The 20435-nt window shown below is 37.1% G+C and overlaps 1 protein-coding gene across 1 annotated transcript in view; it reads left to right on the forward strand.

Moving 5' to 3' along the window:
* PAPD5 (poly(A) RNA polymerase D5, non-canonical) overlaps positions 1-10820 on the forward strand; it is a 28858-nt gene extending 18038 nt beyond the window's left edge. The window contains exons 6-13 of the mRNA XM_009276712.2: positions 578-706; positions 1988-2201; positions 3083-3209; positions 3311-3414; positions 5154-5294; positions 5495-5541; positions 6422-6586; positions 7919-10820. Of these exons, the coding sequence (XP_009274987.2) occupies positions 578-706; positions 1988-2201; positions 3083-3209; positions 3311-3414; positions 5154-5294; positions 5495-5541; positions 6422-6586; positions 7919-8098 (1107 nt within the window). The 3' untranslated portion in view covers positions 8099-10820. The remainder of the gene's footprint in view (positions 1-577; positions 707-1987; positions 2202-3082; positions 3210-3310; positions 3415-5153; positions 5295-5494; positions 5542-6421; positions 6587-7918) is intronic.
* The last annotated feature ends 9615 nt before the right edge of the window (positions 10821-20435 follow it).

Here is a 20435-nt window from a genome sequence, read left to right on the forward strand (position 1 = left end):
TCTTTACTGAAAGAGTGGTGAAACATTGGAACAGGCTGCCCAGGGAAGTGGTTGAGTCCCCATCCCTGAAGGTATTTAAAAGACGAGTAGATGAGGCACTTAGGGACATGGTTTAGTGGGCATGGTGGTGTTGGGTTGACGGTTGGACTCGATGATCTTAGAGGTCTCTTCCAACCTTAATGATTCTATGACAGAAGTCTTAGTCCACCCTGGGATATCACCTTGGTTGTAGCAGGAAGGTTTTGTTACAGACGTGGTATCTCCATAGTTCTTCCTTTGCTTTCCTTTTCACTTGTATGAGAAAAGCAAATGTATTTATATATTCAAACAAAATCATTCTGATTTTATGAGGTAATAACTTTTTTCTGTTGTTAATATCTACCACCGGAGTTGAAGAGGTAAAATAACTGTCTGATCACAGGCAGAGCACTTGGCTTCTCCCCTGTTACTAAAAATAATAAGTTAGAATTATGCTTAGTTTTGAGACTTAATGTAACAGATAGCTTCAATATGCTTTCTTAGCATCAGTTGTATATATGCGTCACACTATCCTAACACCTTTGTTTTTCTCTTTCAGAAATATCCTGTATTACCGTATCTAGTTTTAGTATTGAAACAGTTCCTGTTGCAGAGGGACCTTAATGAAGTATTTACAGGTGGAATCGGTTCTTATAGTCTTTTTTTAATGGCTGTCAGTTTCCTTCAGGTAAGCGTAATGAAATCTGTTGATGCCATTGGTGCAAAAGGACATTACGTTAAGAAGGAATTTAATCTATCCTTAAATCTAATCATTTAAGCTATCCTGTTTCTGGTTTTGCACCCCCTTTTCACTTAAAAATAGACACATCCCACCTGCCTTCTGGTCTTTCTCCCATACTGGTACTTTTGGTATTAGAGATGTTTGGAACATCCGTTGGTGTATCAGTACCAGGCACGTGTGTCATTCATGGTAAAGTAACTCGACTATGGTGTAACGTACTTGGAACAAGCCACATAGGTTAGTGTTAGATGCAGCTGTCCTTTATAACACTTGTTTTCCAGGTCATACACCCTGTACGTGCTTTATTGAATGCAACTAAATTTTCTTGTTTGCCTACGTTTTTAAGCTGGTATCAAATAAATGTGTTTTACAACTTTCTCTTAAATCTAAGAGAATAAAATGCATGTGCTAAATCTATATTGTTGTGCCTGGGGGAGAAAAATATTGTAGAAATACGAAGTAGCCGAGTTCTGGCTTTACCAAGTTCATTCTTTTTCTTGTACTAAATGTTACTGTATAACTGTGTGTGTGTATGTGTATGTCTGTACTTTTCCAGATTGTAGTTAGTTTTAAACCTGAGCCTTGAACTGGAGCTCAGCGTTTGCTGAGTGCTATTGCAGTTGCCTGCTGAGCACAAAGACATGAAGGCGACAGGACTATCTTTCTGAAAGAAACCAAAATGTCTCCCAACCCCAATTTTTTTCTTATATTGACTAATAGCATTTCCATTTGCTCCTGCAAAAAAAGAAGTCAGGTTTTCTATCTGTTACAATTATGAACTGGTTTTGTTTATAATCTCTCAGGCTGCCTACTTAACAGTGGAGGGAATCATTTATATAGCTGTGTACATTAAAAGCCTGTATTTGTATTGCAAACCCAGGTTTGTGAAGTGCAAATATCTTCACTTTTTTACAAGAACCCTGCCATTAGTGCTGGAAGTTCACTTATTAAACTGAAAGTTCAAATACAAAGACATTAATACTTGCCAGCCTTATTTTTAAGAGGTAACTAGTTTATAAAAGTTTTGATAGCATCTTGTTTTAAAGATGCAAAACTGCTTTATCAAGGAAAAATACTATATTTAGCCATGTTTGCTTTATATATTACATTTTATTATTGTTTATTATTGTATTTTGACACGTTTGCTGTGAAAAAGAAAAGACACTTAAAGGCACTTGAAACTTGAAGTCTTAAGAAAATGATTTTTTTTTTCTCTCTTCTTAATAGCTGCATCCCAGGGAAGATGCCTGTATGCCCAATGCCAACTATGGTGTTCTTTTAATAGAGTTTTTTGAATTATATGGACGTCACTTCAATTATCTGAAGACTGGAATCCGAATAAAGGATGGTGGCTCTTACGTTGCCAAGGATGAAGTGCAAAAAAGCATGCTGGATGGCTACAGACCATCAATGCTGTATATCGAAGATCCGTTACAGCCAGGTATCCTCACAAACTAAGACTTAACGTATTGACTAGGAAAAAAACTTAGGGGAATGCTTAATCCAGAGGAGTTAAATCAAAGAATAGCATAGGATGACCACCAAAACCCAAACAGAAACACCTCATTCATGTCTGTGAACACAAGATGCACTCAGAACACAGTGATTTTCTTTAAGACATGTTCCTAGCAAAAGTTACCGTGTCACCCAAGAGCGTGCCTGTTCTGCAGTCAGGAGGTACGGTATGAGAGGGCACGCCAAATAACTTCCACGTGCTCTGTGGTAACGGCAATAATGCCGCAGCAGCGCAGGCCTGAGTGTAGGCTAGATGTGCCTGTTTGTACGCATGGTCCCTTCCAGGCTTGTGCTTGCCTGTATCACAGTTGCACCTTACAATGTACGTATACTCTTATGCATGCTCTCCCGTTTGATTCTGTAAAGTCACATCAATAGGTAGTGGTTTCATTCTGTACTGTTACCTTTATGTTAAGGTTGATTGTTGACTTGAATGGGTGGCTTCTGAAATGGTAAGTCAAGTGCTGTTCATAGAAAAGAGTTAACATATTTCTGATCTAAAAAAATGTCATCCAGGATAGTACTGTTATATGTGTAATATATGCGGTACATGATTTTGGTTTTTTTCTTCATGTATTGCACTTTTACGCAGAGAATTGCCATTTTGGGCTTCTATATATGTAAATATCTATAGGTCTTCTGAGCTCTTTCAAGTGTTTATGATTCACTAATCCTCTTCTATTTCACAAGAAGTAACTGCAGTGAGTTGGGACTTAAGGGCAATTTTAAAAAATACTACTGTCTCTGGTCTGAAAGGAGGTAACCACAGTTCCAGTCTTACTTATTTAATTATATTCTTATTTTAAGGTAATGATGTTGGGAGGAGTTCCTATGGTGCCATGCAAGTGAAACAGGCTTTTGATTATGCCTATGTTGTTTTGAGCCACGCAGTTTCCCCAATAGCTAAATATTATCCTAACAACGAAACAGAAAGGTAAACTTCATGACTCTAAATCTCAGACATTAATTGCTTATATTTTTGTGTACCTAAAAATTAATTGTGGTGACGTTTGGGTTTTTTTCCCCGGTTTACAGTATATTAGGTAGAATAATTAGAGTGACGCAAGAAGTGGCCACATACAGAGACTGGATATCAAAGCAGTGGGGAATGCAAAGTAGGACAGAGTCTTCATGCAATGGTAAGTTTTGACTAAGCGTGGCTGATAGCGGGAAACTTTCTGCGTATTTTGATCATACAAATTTTGTTACTGCTTTTGCCCCACATAAGGCAATGTATGCATCTTAATATGAATTTACTTTTTTGCGCAGTAGTGATGGACTTTTTCTTGTGTTCTCTTCCAGAAGATTTAGATTTGTACAAGAATAAAAAGGCTATACCACAACATCTTTATTCTACTGCAATAGGTTTGGTCAGCACAGAGGTCTGTAAAGAGTGCTGGCTTGCAAAAGGAGGCTTTTGAGAAACTTCCAATTTAAATTACACATGTTGCTACTGTCACACTTCCTTTGGCCTTTCAATGCGGATAAGGTTTTAAAAAGAATTACTGGGAATGCTAGTTTAAATCTAAATCCTTACTCTCCATTGTTCTTTTATTTTTCATTTTAAAGTTTAACATATCGTATGTGTACGGAAGCAATATTTAAACCAGGATTGACCATATAAGTGAAATAAGTCTTTAAAACAGAGAAATCCTGAAATATCAATCATAATTCTTGTTACTAACAAATGGAAACACACAAAATCTAGCCAGAGAACGTGCTGAAAATGTTCTTTAAAATCATCTTTGTTTTCATTGCCCGTCTTCTGACTCCACCAGCCAGTTGCCACCCTCTTTTGGTGTAGGAGTATTTGCTGGCTGGAAGTTTTCAAATCAAAATTAATTTTAATACTCTACAATTAATTTTAGAATGTTAGCTACTGGAAGTCTTCTCTTGTTAGGGGTTCATCAGAGAAGATGACACAACTACCCAGTCTTTAGGCTAGGTTGGGATTTTGTTTATTTGTTTTTAAAGCTTTTGTTCGCGACTTCCCTCGCTGTCCTTGTAAATTGAATGTGCTTCTTGGCCATTCACGTTTTATCGATCTGTAGACCCTTGTGGCACTGCCATACCCCCCACTAACGGCAGACAACCACGGTTCAGTCCCGCAAGCTCCAGAGCAATACTTAGCTGCCTATTGTGATGTATGTATTAAACTCTATACACAAATGCAGCTAGCAGGGCAACAAATGCATATTATATAAATCAGAGGTAACTGCTAGGTGTCTTATGTAATTAAAAAAAATAAAAATAACCCTGTATCAGGAAGGTAACGGTGACAGGTACAGTGGTCCTCTTGTAGATTTAGTTTAGATTTAAGTTCCAATACTTTTCTTTTTAATTAAGGTAGCAGTTAGTGAGATACGAGAATTCTGTATCTCGTCTTTTCAGTGCAGGGTATCATACGAAGCAGCCAGACTTATTTGGAGTTCTTATGACCCTAGCAGCTCCAGCAGGAGAAAAATGGGAGTTGATGAGTATTGGGCATATAGGAACAGAATTTAAACCTATGTGTTTGAGTGCTGTTGAAGTGTGTCATCTTATTAAGCAGCACATCTGAGCTGTTACTACCTTCTTCCGTGTCTTAACTCTCTAATTTCCATCTTGAGCTGCGGGTAATGCTTGGTCGTTTTCACAGTGTACATTAATGGATCTTGTCAGGAAACCACCACGCCCTCCGCGAGGTGTTGGCTTGCTGCATGCAGTACATACATACAAACACATGCACACATGTGCCTGGATGTATTAAAAGTATGTACGTGTTGCAGATGATATACAAGACCTGAGTGGGTGGGTTTTTTAAAAAAAAAAAAAAAAAAAAAAAACACAACATTTTAGCAGTTAATGTGTGATGATGCTTCTGTTTTGTTTTTAATAGGTAACGGAGTAACCTTGATAGTAGATACTCAGCAGCTAGACAAATGCAACAATAATCTTGCTGAAGAGAATGAAGCACTGGGAAAACCTAGAAATAAAACTTCAGAAACACTTAGTAAACATTCTTCAAATTCTTCATCAGGTCCTTTATCATCATCAAGCAGTTAATGTGTGATGATGCTTCTGTTTTGTTTTTAATAGGTAACGGAGTAACCTTGATAGTAGATACTCAGCAGCTAGACAAATGCAACAATAATCTTGCTGAAGAGAATGAAGCACTGGGAAAACCTAGAAATAAAACTTCAGAAACACTTAGTAAACATTCTTCAAATTCTTCATCAGGTCCTTTATCATCATCATCATCTACACTGTCCAGCTCTAGTGACGTAGTAAGTACTGGAGGTTTTCTGATTTTGTTTTTTCAATTTGTTTGGGTTTTTTTCCTGATCTGTATTGCCACGGAATACATTTGGCATGCTCGGAATCATAGAACAGTTTGGGTTGGAAGGGACCTCTAAAGGTCATCTCGTCCACCCCCCCTGCCATGGGCAGGGACATCTTCAACTAGATCGGGTTGCTCAGAGCCCCGTCCAACCTGACCTGGAATGTTTCCAGGGATGGGGCATCCACCACCTCTTGGGGCAACCAGTGCTTCCCATCCTCAGCGTAAAACATTTCTTCCTTATATCTAGTCTACATCTACCCCCCTTTAGTTTAAAACCATTTCCCCTTGTCCTGTCGCAACAGGCCCTGCTAAAAAGTTTGCTGCCATCTTTTTTATAAGCCCTAATCCTAGTTAGTTATTTCATCCAGAATCCTAACTTGCATAAGATGTTGCCTCTTATGCAATTTCTACACATGTAAGTTGCAGTATGTTTTTGACACAACACATGTAGAAAGTGAATACACTAGTTACAAAGTTACATAGCCCTCTTTTCTCTGGAAAAACTGTATTTCACAAAAAAAAAGACTGGTAGTGCTAAGCCATATGCTTTTAAAAAAAAAAAAAGCCTTGAAAAAAATCTGTTTGGGAATTCTATTTTAAAAATAAAAGACAAATCCCAAAATCAGAATCATGCATCAATACATTTTAAAATCTGTGCATTTTACCCGGTAAGAGTTCTGGATTGAAAGAATTGAAGTATCTAATAAAATAAACACATTTGAAGTTTTGTCCACTCCTAGCTTTATTTTTAAGGGAAAACTCACTTGTAGAAAAACTCACTTGTTCTTAAGAAAAACTCACTAATACTTTACATTTTCCTGAAGGATTCTGATGGAACACCTTGCAAAACCTCTAAACAATTGAGTTGTCGTCAGTCTACCACAAACAGAGTGGGGTCACAAGAAGTGTCGCTGGAATCCTCCCAGTCAAGTGGGAAAACACAAAATAGCCAAACAGCCAATACATCCAGCAACACGAACAAATCTCAGGTTTGTGAAATGTTCCGAAACAACAACTGTCTAGATTATTTGAATATTACACATACCCTCCGTGGAAGGGTAGCTTGTTCTGGAAAGGAAACACTGCGGTTTTCTCCTCCCCTTTGCCCCACTAGAAAGCTCTGAGCACTGATTGTATCTGAAATCACCTGGTTTTCTGTTTAGCTTACAGAGATGAGTTTACAACAGCGGCTTTCCTAGCCTTAAAACAGACGAAATTGGATTGATTTTATTTTGGGAAATCTAGATTGGCCAGCTGTGTGGCACCCATTTCCTTTTTGCAAAAAGCACGTCAGTCCAGTCTTTCCTGCAGAATTTGAGAACTAATGAGACTTGCCTACACTTCATGAAAAATAGTTAGCAAAAATGTCTGTTTAAAACTACGACTGGCTGCTCTGTTAGCTGTTGATACTTGTTGAACTGTCTTTCATTAAGGGGGATGAAGGTTCCTTGACGATACGTGAAATTCCCTCTCATTTCCCCCTAAAGACAGATATCTTTATGGTGAGACCTACCAGAGCTTATGCATTTAGGGGATTTTTCATGTTGAGGAATGCTTCTATGACAACTCAGTAATCTGGAAATATTACATGCCTCTATACACAATATACTTTGGATATATGCGGTTTAAATTTTTACACTTTTCCAGAATTTAGGACTTCTTTAATGTATGAAAAACAGTCTGGGATCTTCTGGAATATTATTCCTGAAAAGTAATTCTGAAGACCTGCTGCTTCCTACTTGCTGATGATCTATCTCTAGCTAGTAACGAGACAGCTTACAAACTAGGCCTTGGATATACCATGAATGTCTGTTTGTGTTATTACACCGAGCTAATTCTGGTGCTGGCATGTGAATATCACGATCTGAGATACTCCACATCTGTAAAAAGATGTGGTATAAAATTAGTCCTGGTCTTCAAAGAATCTTGTCTTAATTTTGCACAGAAGATGAGATTTGAGCAATCTTCATCGGTCATCTTGGATTATGGACTTCTGTTTCTGTGAAACACTTTTTTGACGGTTGCGAAATGGGAGCGATAGAACAGTTCTGTCCTTTCCAAAATTCGAAGTGCTCTGCTCTTCCCTCTTGACCCGCATGGTTTTGGATCTAGAGATGAACATTTGTTTGCAACTGCCGAAGTGAAAGATTCGTGGTACTGTGCTGCTGTCTAAGCAATGGCCTAGCTGCTTTTGCCATACCGATTTTTTCAAGTGTGACACTTTCATGAGTTAACGTCCTCATTATCCAGAAACAGGGTTGTGTAATTGCCGTGCTTTTTTCTTTTTAGCACTGATTTACCATGTTCCCTTTCTTTTACAGCATGGATCTGCACGGTTATTTCGCTCTTCTAACAAAGGCTTCCAAGGTCCAACAAATTCAAGCCACGGTACCTCAGTCACAAACAAACAACATCAAGGCAGCAAATCACACCATCAGTTTTTCCACGGCAAAAAGAGGAAACACAAGAGGGATGCAGCCCTTTCAGACCTTTGTAGATAGTTGCCTATTTTATGACTGTTCTTCTGTGTGCAATGATCTCATGCTACAGGATAGTTTGATAGTGACTCCTTGGATCTCTTCCGGAGCTTCAGACTGTTCAGACATTGATTAGCAACTGCATTTTTTTTTTTTCCCAGCTCGCCACGGAACGGATCATGAAGATTGATCACTGCAAAAAAAAAAAAAAAAAAAAGAACAAAAAGAAAAAAAATTAAAACAAAAAAAATTTTTAAAAAAAGAGGAAAAAGGCTGCTCATTTGATAAGTCATATGCTACAACAGGGTCATTTAGGATATAAAAGCTTGAATGTAAAATAAATGTATTTCCCATCAGCTCATGCTGACCTGTAGAGGTAGTACTCAGTGTGTCTAGGGGGTGGTAACAAACAAATAAAACACAAAAAAATAGGAAAAAAAAGCAAAAAATTGTATTTTGAGGGAAACCCAGCCTTTAAAGGTGAAAGTAATTTGTGCATGATTTTTTTATTATTTTCGCATATACTTACCATTTTATTGTGTATATATAGATGACCATATAGGAAAACTGACATTTGTAATAGTGGATTTGTTAATACTTTTTACATAACATTACTGTTTAAATTGTAAACATAAATTTTTCTCAGGATTAGTTTGGAAAATAATCTGAATTGTCATCTTAACATCCATATAAAGAGACATTACTAGTTATATTGCTCAGAATTTCTTTTCTTGGCATTTAAAAGATTTAATAGAGCATTTGATCTGCAAAAGCTGTTCCTCTGAAAGAAAGGTTTATGGTGGCAAATGAAGTTTTTCATTTGTATAAAGTGTACATGTACTTTGTGTAGACACTGAGCTTGTCATCTCGGAGAAGTAACCTTCACCTTGTTTTCTAGAGTGCCATCATTTCAGGCAACGGGGGTTTATAGTTGCATCCTTCTCTTCCTCCTCTTAGTGGTCTCTCCCCGACCCTTTCTTTTTTTTAAAGAAATATAAAGCCACTTGGGGGTTTTTTGTTTGGTTGGTGGTGGTGATTGTTTTCTTCCTTTTTTTTTTCGGTTTTAAAAACACAAACAACGAAACTCAGTTTGTTACAGACGTTTGCATTCCTGGGCTGCTTTAATCCCATGCCTCTTTGTTTGTGCCTTCCCTCCCCCTTCCAGGTCTGGGTTTTTTTGTCTTTTATATTTTCGCTAACTCCTGTCGGAGATGATAACTGTTGAAGCTTTAAGTAAATTTTACAATTGAAGTATTTTTTTTCCTCACTCCCCTCTTAGGCATTTTTATATTTACACTTAATTATAAAAAAAAACCCCACCAAAACAACTTCAAATAATGAAATATACTTTGTATTGCCTTAAAGACCCAAACCTTTCATATCTCATCGTATTTCTTCATTGACCTAGTTATCATTTAATTTAAACTCCGCATTTGTCTGGTTCAGTCACATTACAAGTCTAGGCTGCAGTAACTTTTGATGCCATGAATACGAATCAAATGTGTAATTACACTCACAGGCAGAGCTTGGAACAGGAGTTGGGACACTTCAGTGGTAGAAAGTTAAGTGGCATTTACTTTCACATATTTCTTTAAAGAGGAAAGTCTGTACCCGGCATAGGTGGCTGTATTTAATGCAGCTGTTCTGGAGATGATGCTTTTATAAAAAGTACTATTAGCTTTTAGAAACTTTCTTTTATATACATTTACAGAATACTACAGACCAACCTGACCTTTAATGGGCACTAATGAGTGCAATGATTTTTAAAGTAAAATAATGCTAAAATAAGACCAGAACTGATGTCCTCACTTAAATTAATAAACATTTTCAATGTGTTACAGTGTTTTACTTAAAAAAGGAAATATATATATTCCAAAAATATGGAAAGTCGTAACATTTACTCAAACACTAAGCTTAAGTGATGTTAATTTGACAATGTTTTTTTAAATTTTAGCTTCATATTTTAATTTGATCAGATAATTTTATCAACAAGATGTTGAGCTTTTGTTCATAGAAACTAGTAAAAGTTGTACCACATTATGCATAATCACAGTATTTATTTTGTTTTAGATTATTGTGAATGTGTAGACTTATGTTCACCGCTTAGGGAACAATTATTTATAAATTATATTAATCCAGTATTGTTAGCTGCTATTAGCAAAACTGTTCCAAAACTTAATACTTGCAAAGATCTGTATCGCATTTACCACACTGAAGTGTTTTTAAAAGAATCACCCTCATCGTTGAAAGCAAATGTACTCTTAGGGTGCAGATATTAGTGTTCCAATAAGCATGTGATAATTTTAAGGTGGTGGTAGCGGGAAGATAATCTTGATTCCATTGGGAATCTTAGGTTTGCCTCAATTTATGGTTTTCATAAATTTAATGGAAAATAGCTTTTCCTGGACTGCTCAAGTTTCTTTTTGGTAAACAGTATCTTTCTAAAAGAAAAAAAAAAAAAAGGAAAAAAAAAAAGCATGAAGGAAAAATTGAGGTGTTTTACATTGCCTCAAATGACCAGCATTGTATTCATAAAATACTGTATATCTTGCAAATCTTTATTTAAACAGAACAGTTGAACTGTTCGTTTTTCAATCTGAAGTAAAATACTTTCAAGACCTTTTAGTTTGCCTGCTCATTTGTCTTGTACATTTCATCTCTGTATTTGACTCAAGTCTAATTCCTTTTTGAGTTTCAATACTTTTGTGAAGATTTTGTGAATATATGAAAAATAAATGTTTAATCTAACTACTGCAGTTTATCACCATTCTTGACGCTTACCCTATTTTTTCCTTCACAGTACTGTGGAAAGAGCAGAGTACTCAAGGCGCTTTGTAAGGTTTTTGTAGTATTTGGGTGCTTCCCGAGCTGAGTGCTGGGCCCCTCTGCCTGGAATTTGGAAGCTTATTTTGTTCAAGCGGGCCTGGCCTGCCGTGTTTCCTTCCAGGACAGCTGCAGCAGAGTCAGTATGCCTGAGAATAAGTGGAAGAATATACACGTCTAAAGGGTTCTTAATGTATTATTTTTCTCTGACTTTCCTCTGCACTATACATAGGAAACTTGTGTAAGGATCCGTGTACTTTGCCTTCGGAACTTGGGTTAGGGGTGGCGTTCCAGCTGCAGGACAGCAGCTGTTCAAAGCTGCCACGCTGAGGAGGGCATTGCAGAAATACGCAAAAGCTAATCTGAGTTACCTTCAGCTAGGAACTGTGTTTAGCATAGTTCCTGCAGCATGGTTGATATTGCTGAAGTATGTTCTTAACTTTGGTTATCTGCCTTCCTTGCATAAATCAGCAGGGAGACGCACACGTACTGAAAGTTACTGTAGTCTACCAAAGACCATCTGAAACACATAAATAAACCAAACTGTTTATATATCTTCCTGCTTGACATTAGATTGATTTGTTAAGGGGTGTTTTTACTTTTTTTTAAAGAATAGTTCAAATGGTGTTTATAGTTAAAAGCTGCGTATTTATTTATTTTTTTAATTGTCAGTCTTCTACCTTCTGGCAGAAAAGAAGCTGAAATGTCAGTAAACCTTCCTGTTTGTGAGACATGACGTGATTCTGTTTAGTGACCTCCATGTTCTGCGCAGCTGCCTCAGAATTTGCAGCTCAGGGTTTCAAATGTTCGTAATAAACTTGTTTTCCTAGAACTTAATCTTTAGAAAATAATTAGTAGTCCAATGGCTGGTTGCAACTTTTTTATGTACTTTCAGACTGGACTTTTTCCATTTTATATTGAGTCATCGTGTGTGCATCCTAAACACAGCGTGTGAGCAAGTGATTAGAAAACAGTCTCATCTTGAAAATGTGTTGTAAATAAAAGCAGCCAGCCGTTCGACATCTTGATGGCTGTTAAAACTCATGGGAGGTGTTAAACTGAATGTGTGACTCCGACTTTTATTTCCTAAAGAGTAAAAGCTATAGGAGATTACAAAGTACATAATTACTCAAGAAGGAAGTATGTTTACCCATGTAGGGGCTGTAACAAAAAATACATTTAATTATTCCAGCTACCGTTAAGGTGCAAAAAGTAGTGATTACGTATTCTGCTGATTCCTAGAACTTGATTTTTTTGCTTAACAATGCAAAATAATTTTCTAAGAATCAAGTTCACCATGTCTTGAAACAGTGCTTGTCTTGAAAGTGCAGAATTTGAGCTTTATTTTCTAGCTAAAATGTAGAGTTCCCAGAAGTTTTCCTCAAAAATGTTTTCCAGTTGCAGTGACGTAAATGTGTGTCTTGACTGTATTTCCATGAGTCATTTACCAGCAGTTCTGACAGATGCGTATTCATGGTTTCATCTGTAAGTTGAAACCAGCCTTGCAGTTCTTGTGGTGCTTAAATACCTCACAGTTGTAGATTTTTCTGTGCCAAAGTTACGGGCTCCTCCTCGTAGTAATTTGCTCTGAGCCTAATTAACTAATCTTCAAAGGTTGGTTGTTAGGATGTTCGAGATGATCCCAGAGAAATTATCCAACACCAAGAATCCTTTGCAAGTTACTTAATGAACAATGTCCGGAGTAATTGCAAATGGCCTTCTTGGGTCTTTACAAGCCCAAAGTTTGTGTCAAGTATCTACTCGAAAAGAAAATAGGAATAAAAGAGCCAGAAAGTGGCTGTTACCTGTACATTTTAGCATGGTAGCGCTAGATCAAATTAATCTACATTTTAGATTACTCTAAAATTTAGATCAGTTGATTTTCAACAGCTTTGATTTTAACTTAGTATATTTAGTGATTTCTCCACCACGACCGTTTTGATTTGTGGACTCCGAAAACTTCTAACAGAAGCGTGGTGCCTTTGTTAGACACCTTGGCCATAGACTTGGTTGGGGTACAGTTCAACAGGCAGTAGCTAGCTTAAAAATGGCCTGTTCCCATTTGCTCCTTCCTATAGCAGTGCAACCAGTGGTGAACTTGGATGTTTATGAAGCTTGGGGAAAAAAGGAACGTGAGTCTTTAGCTTGCTGTAAATTGATTGGTAAAAGCTGATGGGATCCTAGAAATCACTTCTGTACACAAATAAGTAAGGGAAGACAAAGAAGAAATCTTGGAGATCCTCCACGTAAGAGCCATTTGGAGGAATGCCATCTTTCTGCCTTCCAAGATGCATGAACAATGAGGTGCCGCGAGTCTTCTGGTGAGTCAGTTTGCTCGGACACTGCTGCTTGTCAGACGCTGAACGACCTGAGCAGTGAATCTGCTCACCATCGGAGTGTGTTGAAGGTTTCTACGCTCTACGCTTTGCATAGCTGCAAAGGTGTTTATCAGCAATTAGACTGATACTGGTGTGTCTTGGTTCTGCTCTCTCCTGTTAGGAGTCCATCAAAAGATGTTTCTTTAATCCTTGATGGCTTTCGATATTTTAAACTTGCTGAATTGAGTCTCCTAATCCTTTTTGAACCCTGAATCCACCCTTTGGTTTTTGTGGCCCAGAGATTTGGTGGTGAATATGGCATTTATCAAATCCTGTCCAACAGGCTATAGTGAAGCAGGAAGGTGATAGAGATTGATAGTGCTTTATAAAGAGTATTTCCTGCTGCTACAGCTGCTTTTTAAAGAAAAACAAGCACAAACCTCATTAACTGACCAGGCTGAAGTAGGTGTATGTCCCCCTAGCCCTCATACATCCATATTTGAAGCTAGTCTCTGTGCAAATCATTCAACAATCTAATGTTCGGATGCTAGGCCGATTTTTTATTTTTTTTAAATCCTTCTGTATAATGAAGTCCTAATTTCCCATAGTACTAAACACCTGAGGAAGAAACCACTTGGCTGTACGCAAGAGCTGGCTTGTAAAGAATGCAGTTGTGTGGTGCTGGAGGAAGTCTGAGGAACCATGGGTGCAGATTTGGTGAGTGTTTGCTTGTTTAAAATAAATAAAATGCTCTTGTACAGGTATATAAAGCTACTTTTGCTTATGTATGAAGCAATGCTTGACTCTTGAGCTGAAAGACCATTAAGCAATCAAAGGCTTCTGAACAGCTATTAGAGAAAGTAATCTGTGCTCTCAGCTGCATTTTCCCAGGTCTAAAGTTCATTTACTGTACCAGATTGGGTGACAGTGAAATCTGAAAATATACCTGGTTCGAATTGCTTGTTTATGCTGCCTGGCAATGTAACACAACAATGTCTTTCCTGAACTTAAAGCTCCCATCTTGAAAAAAACCAAAACAAATCTACCTTGCTGGTCTGTATACAACAGATTGTTGCACCAGGAGTATGAAGAAATATTTTTCTTACAGCAATAACATTATGTGGTTTAGGTGAAATATGCATTAATGGTTGCTGTTTGCATTTCCTTTCTTCTGTGGCCCGTTTCCAAACAAGACTGCTGTTTATTCTTAAAGTAAGAGGGGACTGATTAAGGCTGGGTTGTTTTTTTTTTTTCTCTTCACTATAGTGGATCTTAAACTCATTTGTGGTTGCCTGGTAATCACTACGAAAAGACCATTCTCAGTTAGAAAAATCAATGGCTAACCCAACAGCAGGTAGAAATCTTTCATATTGTGTTCCTTCAATGCTAGCTTGTTTGCTTTTTCTTTTCAAAATTTTTGACAGTGCAAGGGAGGAATAACTTATAAAATAATGTAATCTTTTCTATAAGATTTTTATTCATCCCAAAGCGTGTCTTACTAAATCTATGTTATGATATCAACTTCTATCCATCAAGATAACACAATAAAGCAGTCTAATTGCTAAAAATTTCAAGTACCTCTGAGCTGGAGCGTGTACCATCTAGTGAAGCACTTCTGTTGCACTTGTAAGCAACATACTCCAACTACGAAAGGTAGTTTGAAGGCTTCTGTTTTAGAATGTTTGTATGCAGACACTAGTACCTTCAGGTAGTAGTAACTTACCTGGTATTGCTGAGCTACTGCCTGCACTTAGGCATCCTAAATCCCACAGAATCCCACTACTCTAAGGGTACAGCTGAGAAAACGGAATTTTGTTGCCTAAAAAAAAAAAGTTTAAACAATATTAGTAGGGTCAAAAGCCAAGTAAGAGCGGTACCTGCTCCTAGAAAGAGGAGCCGGTGCAGCGGGTTGCCCTGGCACCTCCAGCTGTGCAGACAGGCAGCTTTCGCCTCCTCCAGTGAAATGGGCCAGAGACCGCCACGGCCAGCTCTCGCTGCCCCTACGCAAAGAGCTTTATATAAATACATTTAACAACTAAGTACTTCTAAATTCCTGAGAACAAAGTCACATGATGGTCTATCAAAACCAGAACAAACTTCTCAGAGAGTATAGGCAAATACAGAAGTTGGGAATCTGGAAGCTGAAGCATTAACGTAAAAGGCAAGGAATCCAACTTTTGCAGTTACAGAGCGTGCTGGTCTGGTAACTTTACCATGCATGGATAGTCTGATTTAAAAAACCAAACAAACCAAAACAACCCCTAAATCTCCAAATGGCATTACTGCACTTTTTTTCTATTGAATAGAGAATATTTTAGATTACAGTGGTGATTTTAGAGGAGTATTTTTGAAGTAAAAGCAGTAGAAAACAATAACAAGTCATGAAATAATGCTAGTTCTATTGCTCCTGTCTTATGTACTTTTTTCCTAGTTAATCAACACTTAGACATAAAAATCTGCCCATGAAAAACAGGAGTTGTGAACTCCAATTACTTTATTTCTACATTTGGGAGAGTCTGAATGTTCTGGTGCTGCTTAGTAAGGGAAAACTACAATGAACAATTGTGATGAGCTGGTGCAATACTAAAAGGACATAAATTAGAATTTATGTTTACTTTTCTGATGTCATTATTAGAAAGTTATTTATTTTCATTTCTTGTTTTGTGTCCCCATCAATGTCTTAAATTTTATATACTTTTTCTACCTTTGTGCCTCATTTGACCTTTATAGGAAATCACAGCTGTCCTGTATTCTAACTGACCGCTGGCATGGGTTAAGACTTAATTTTATGAGCTGGATGGATCACTGTTAAAGAACAGCAAGTATCCATTTTTGATACAGTTGTGTTAGAAGCTAGCTAAGTTTCTCCCCCGTTCAGTAGTCTATCCACATGGAAAAATTGTATCGTAACAATAGCAGTACAACCCACCATCATGTGGACGTGTTAAAGCACTAGACAATCCTTATCCTGAATTTAATTACTTCCCAGCTGATTTCAGTTAATAATGTGTTGTACTGGAATAGTGAAGATGCAAGATGAACACAATTTTAACATTACTATATCAATAAAATTCTTAGATTTTATTGCAAAGGAGAGAAAGCTTTGCTGTTGCAAATTTGAGGTTACTCATTTGCCTCACTCTAAGAATTACCACTAAAAGCCTGGTTCTGTTGAAATTAAAGGGAGTTTTCCTACTGATTTCAGTGAGATCAAATTTATCCTGTTCTTTCCCTGATTTTTCAATCTCTTGATTTCGGAGCTTCAAACACTTTTAACTTTTTTTTAGGCAAAAGCAAATGTACATACATCGGTAGAGTGATTAGAACTATGCAGACGTCTTGCTCAGTTCTAGACCACCCATTAAGCCTTAGTGACCTGTCTTCAATCAAGGTGTGTTTAGAAGACGACAGTTACGCACAGCCGAAATGCCAGAAACCGTGCCAATCAACAGAGTAACTGTGCACGGGTTGTGGCTTCCCAGAGGGGGGTGGGTGAAGGAGAAGGTGGTGCTAGCAGGCCCTTCCTCCATCTCCTGGTGAATGGGGAAGGACTTCCAGTACCATGGACCCACCAGGGATGGAGTCCCCGGGCCTAGACCATGCTTGCCTTCACAAGCTAGATTAACCAGTTGCCTGCTGTTTGATCTGCGGAGGGGAGACAGACTCTTAAAACCTCCTTGCCCCATATTTAATAGCATCATGATGTCTGGTGGTACCAGGATGGTTTTTGATATTGGTCTTGTGAGCAATTAAATTACATCATCCGTCACTGCTGCAGCAGGACTGTGATTTCAGGATAGTAAGAAACTAAAACATTTCCCATCTTAGTCCCTCTCAGCTTTGGGATAGTTATATCGGTATGTTTGAAAATGCCAGCTACTTGGAGGAAACACAGTCCATTTCTCAGCATAAAGGAAAATAAAGGGAGGGCTATATACTTGCTTTGTATTGTCTCTTAAAATCACCATTGCCATCTAAATAACCTAATCTTCAAGAAGTCAGCTACTTCCTTAGGCTCAGTAAGTTAATATAAAAGTCTAGATCCTCAGGTAATATAAATAATTTTTACTCCAACGGCTTCAATATAATAGGGCTATGTTGGTTTAACCAGATGAAGTTTGTCCACACATTTTTAAAATTGCGTTGTAACAGACCTGTTTAATCTTTTTTCTTCTTTTTTCTTTCTTCTCTTTTCTCTTTTGTCTTTTCCTTTTTTCTTTTTTCCTTTTTTTTCCTTTTTCCCCTTTTTTCTTTTTTTCTTTTTTTTCCTTTTTTTTTTTCTTTTATGTTTCCTAGTGGATTCTCTAGGAACTTTCTGTTCTAGAATCATATTCCAATTTACGTAAAAGCATTTTTCCCTAATAATATACACGGTCCATTTGTTCCTTACTGATTTTTCCAAAGTATTTTTCTTTTCTTTCCAATATGCCCTCCTAGCTACTAATGCAAAGATATTGGAAGTGCAAATTGAAAACTATTTAGTTAACTGTTCCATCATTCACTGTGAAAATAAAAAGATCTGTTCTTTCTTGTGTTCTTTAAATCAATAACATCTTCCATTTTGTTATAAACTCCACCTGCAGTGTTACGGTATCTAACAGAGAAATGGCCTTCCTTTCATTTATTTTCTTCCCTTGCGTAACTTACCAATTAATGGAAAGAAAGAGTGACCCCTCAATGAGACCATCTAACAGTTTTCTAGGAAGTCACAGACCAGATCTTCTGTCACTCAGTATTGATGCGAGTGATTCCATTTCTAGAAGAAAATGTTCCATTTTAATACAGGTCAACTTGAATATACAGAAGGATTTTAAAACAAGTCTGATCTATAGCCCTTAGTGCAGTCCAAATCACACCCGCAAGTACAGGTGTAAAAGGCTTAAGCAATTAGCCAGGCGCTGATTTTTCAAGGCATAATGCGTGTTCTTGCTCTGGAGAAAGAACTTTAAGCATGGGCAGGAGAGGAGATGGAGATATTTTTCTGATTCTTAATCCAAGAAGTCACACAAAACCTCCTAGCCCAGGCTCTGGAGCTGCAGGCAGTGGGACTTGAATTCCTAAGTCTTTCAGTTCCTCTAGAAAACAAGCGTATTAGCTCCTCAGTCACGTACTTTTTTGGCCTGTTGGTACTTTTCCTAGTTTCTTCTATCATTTCACAGTGCTGTTAGTTTGCATTGGGCTTGAAGTTTTCTTTGGAGAAATTACTATTGTAGAATTAAGTCCCACTGACTTTCATGAAATCTGGAATGCTAGAAAACATGATCGTCGTTCCAAGTCAGTTAGACTCTTGGACAACTTTAAAAGAAATAACAAATAGGACAAGAGACCTGAATAGCTTTTCATTTCCCTAAAGAAACATGTATGCCATTTATTGCTTTATTTACAGAAAAGCAGCAAATGATTCCCAAAAGTTTGTTCAATTGATCTGAGGGCCTAGAAGTGCAAACTACATAACAGTAGTGAAACTCTACCTTCTCTTCAGCCTGGCTGATGCAGTAAGATACTTCTGCATTTAATCGCATAAACTTCATGGTCTTCAGCAATTGATTCTAATATTGTCCTGTAAATGAGGATGATAGCAATGTAGCAGCTCAAAACAATTTCTCATTACATCCTTCCTAAATATGTACTGCCTGGCACTTTGGGATTGTCCTATTATTAGATATCTTTGGACTCCTAAATTTACAGGAAATAGCAAATAATTTACTCAAGTTATTTTGTCTCATTCTCTAAATTGATCAGTGGCCATAAAGAGTATTGTATGCGTATGCACACTGGTAAATAGATGCTAAATCTCATGCAAAACAAAAAAATTGTTCCAATAAATACTTCCTACTGTAGCATTCATTGAAGACAACATTTTACTTCCAACAGCTTTCTGAATCAGAATCATGACACTAGTGAAGAAAAGCAGAAGTTAAGGTTGTCTTGGTCACTGTTTCCGAATATTTGAGGAACTGCAAAAAGGCAGCAAGATAAAGCATGCTTTCCTAAATGCTATCTGCTATGGTATTGCAGGATGTCAAAGGAATATTTAAAAGGAGTGAATACATTTAAAAGTCTACCTGCTAATTTTAAAAGTACTACTTAACATATTGTGCTACTTAAAGTTATGTCTAACCCACTAAATAGTCTACTGTATATTAATTTGCAAATTATTCCTAAGGGTTTAAAAGAATATTTTCTGAGGTTATAACTACATTTCTGATTTGCTTTCGTCACATATTTATTTGGTCAGCAACCATCCTCTGATTCCTAGCTGACTCATTTATGGGAGCCACTGAAAATCTGAATGTTGAAACATTTTGCCAATAAAATGATTTAGAAGTAACTTGCTAGGACCAAATGCTGTCATCCCCTTTACTACTGTGAATAGTACAAGCATGCATATACTGAAGGCAGATTCAACCCACAATGACTTACCAAGAGGAAAATGTAACCCCCCACATGAGAATTATACTTGAAGATTACTATGTTTTTCTATTTCTGCTTCTTTTAAAAATAGTGATCTTTCCCTATTTCATAATGATTCATAGCACTGGGTACTACAGCAATTTACATTGAAGCACACATCTGAATTGTACAAAACAGACTTCTGTAATGCTCTGTAACTCAGTTTGTAGGTGACACTGCAAGTAGATTTGGTATAAACACCTTATCTACAAATAATTTAAATAATAATAAAATTCAAACTATTTTTCAATTTTCTATATTAGATTTTATCAGCTAATGTGTTGCATTTTATTTTAACTAAAAATCTAAAATTATTTAGAATATATTTATCCAGTTCAATCTTTGGAAAGATTAGATTTGTGTGTTTAGTACTCTGGTTTTATACATTCAATATGTATGTATCATTGTAGAGCTGCTGGACTTTTTTCTAAGCAAGAGCTTGAAAATAATAACAATTGCTTGTCTATGAAGAACACTTTCACAGAAGCAAATAAAACCCTAGGGATTGCTTTATTCTAATTTAGACAACATTATTTCAGATGGACCTTCGATTAAGGGCCACATTTTCACAGTATCAAACATTTGCAGTTATCACATACACGCATAGGAAATTTATTTTAGATCAATCTGTAGGTGCAAAAAGATAAACCATTAAAATGACAGGTTAGGTGCTATCACTTTTTCTCACCCAGGACAGAACCTTACACTTGGGTAGTCACATTGAGCAGGGCTCCCAGCAATGTAAGGTGCTCTCCAGCAAGGGGTGG

The sequence above is a fragment of the Aptenodytes forsteri genome, unplaced genomic scaffold (assembly GCF_000699145.1).
Source record: "Aptenodytes forsteri isolate BGI_AS27 unplaced genomic scaffold, ASM69914v1 Scaffold33, whole genome shotgun sequence".
Lineage (NCBI taxonomy): Eukaryota > Metazoa > Chordata > Aves > Sphenisciformes > Spheniscidae > Aptenodytes > Aptenodytes forsteri.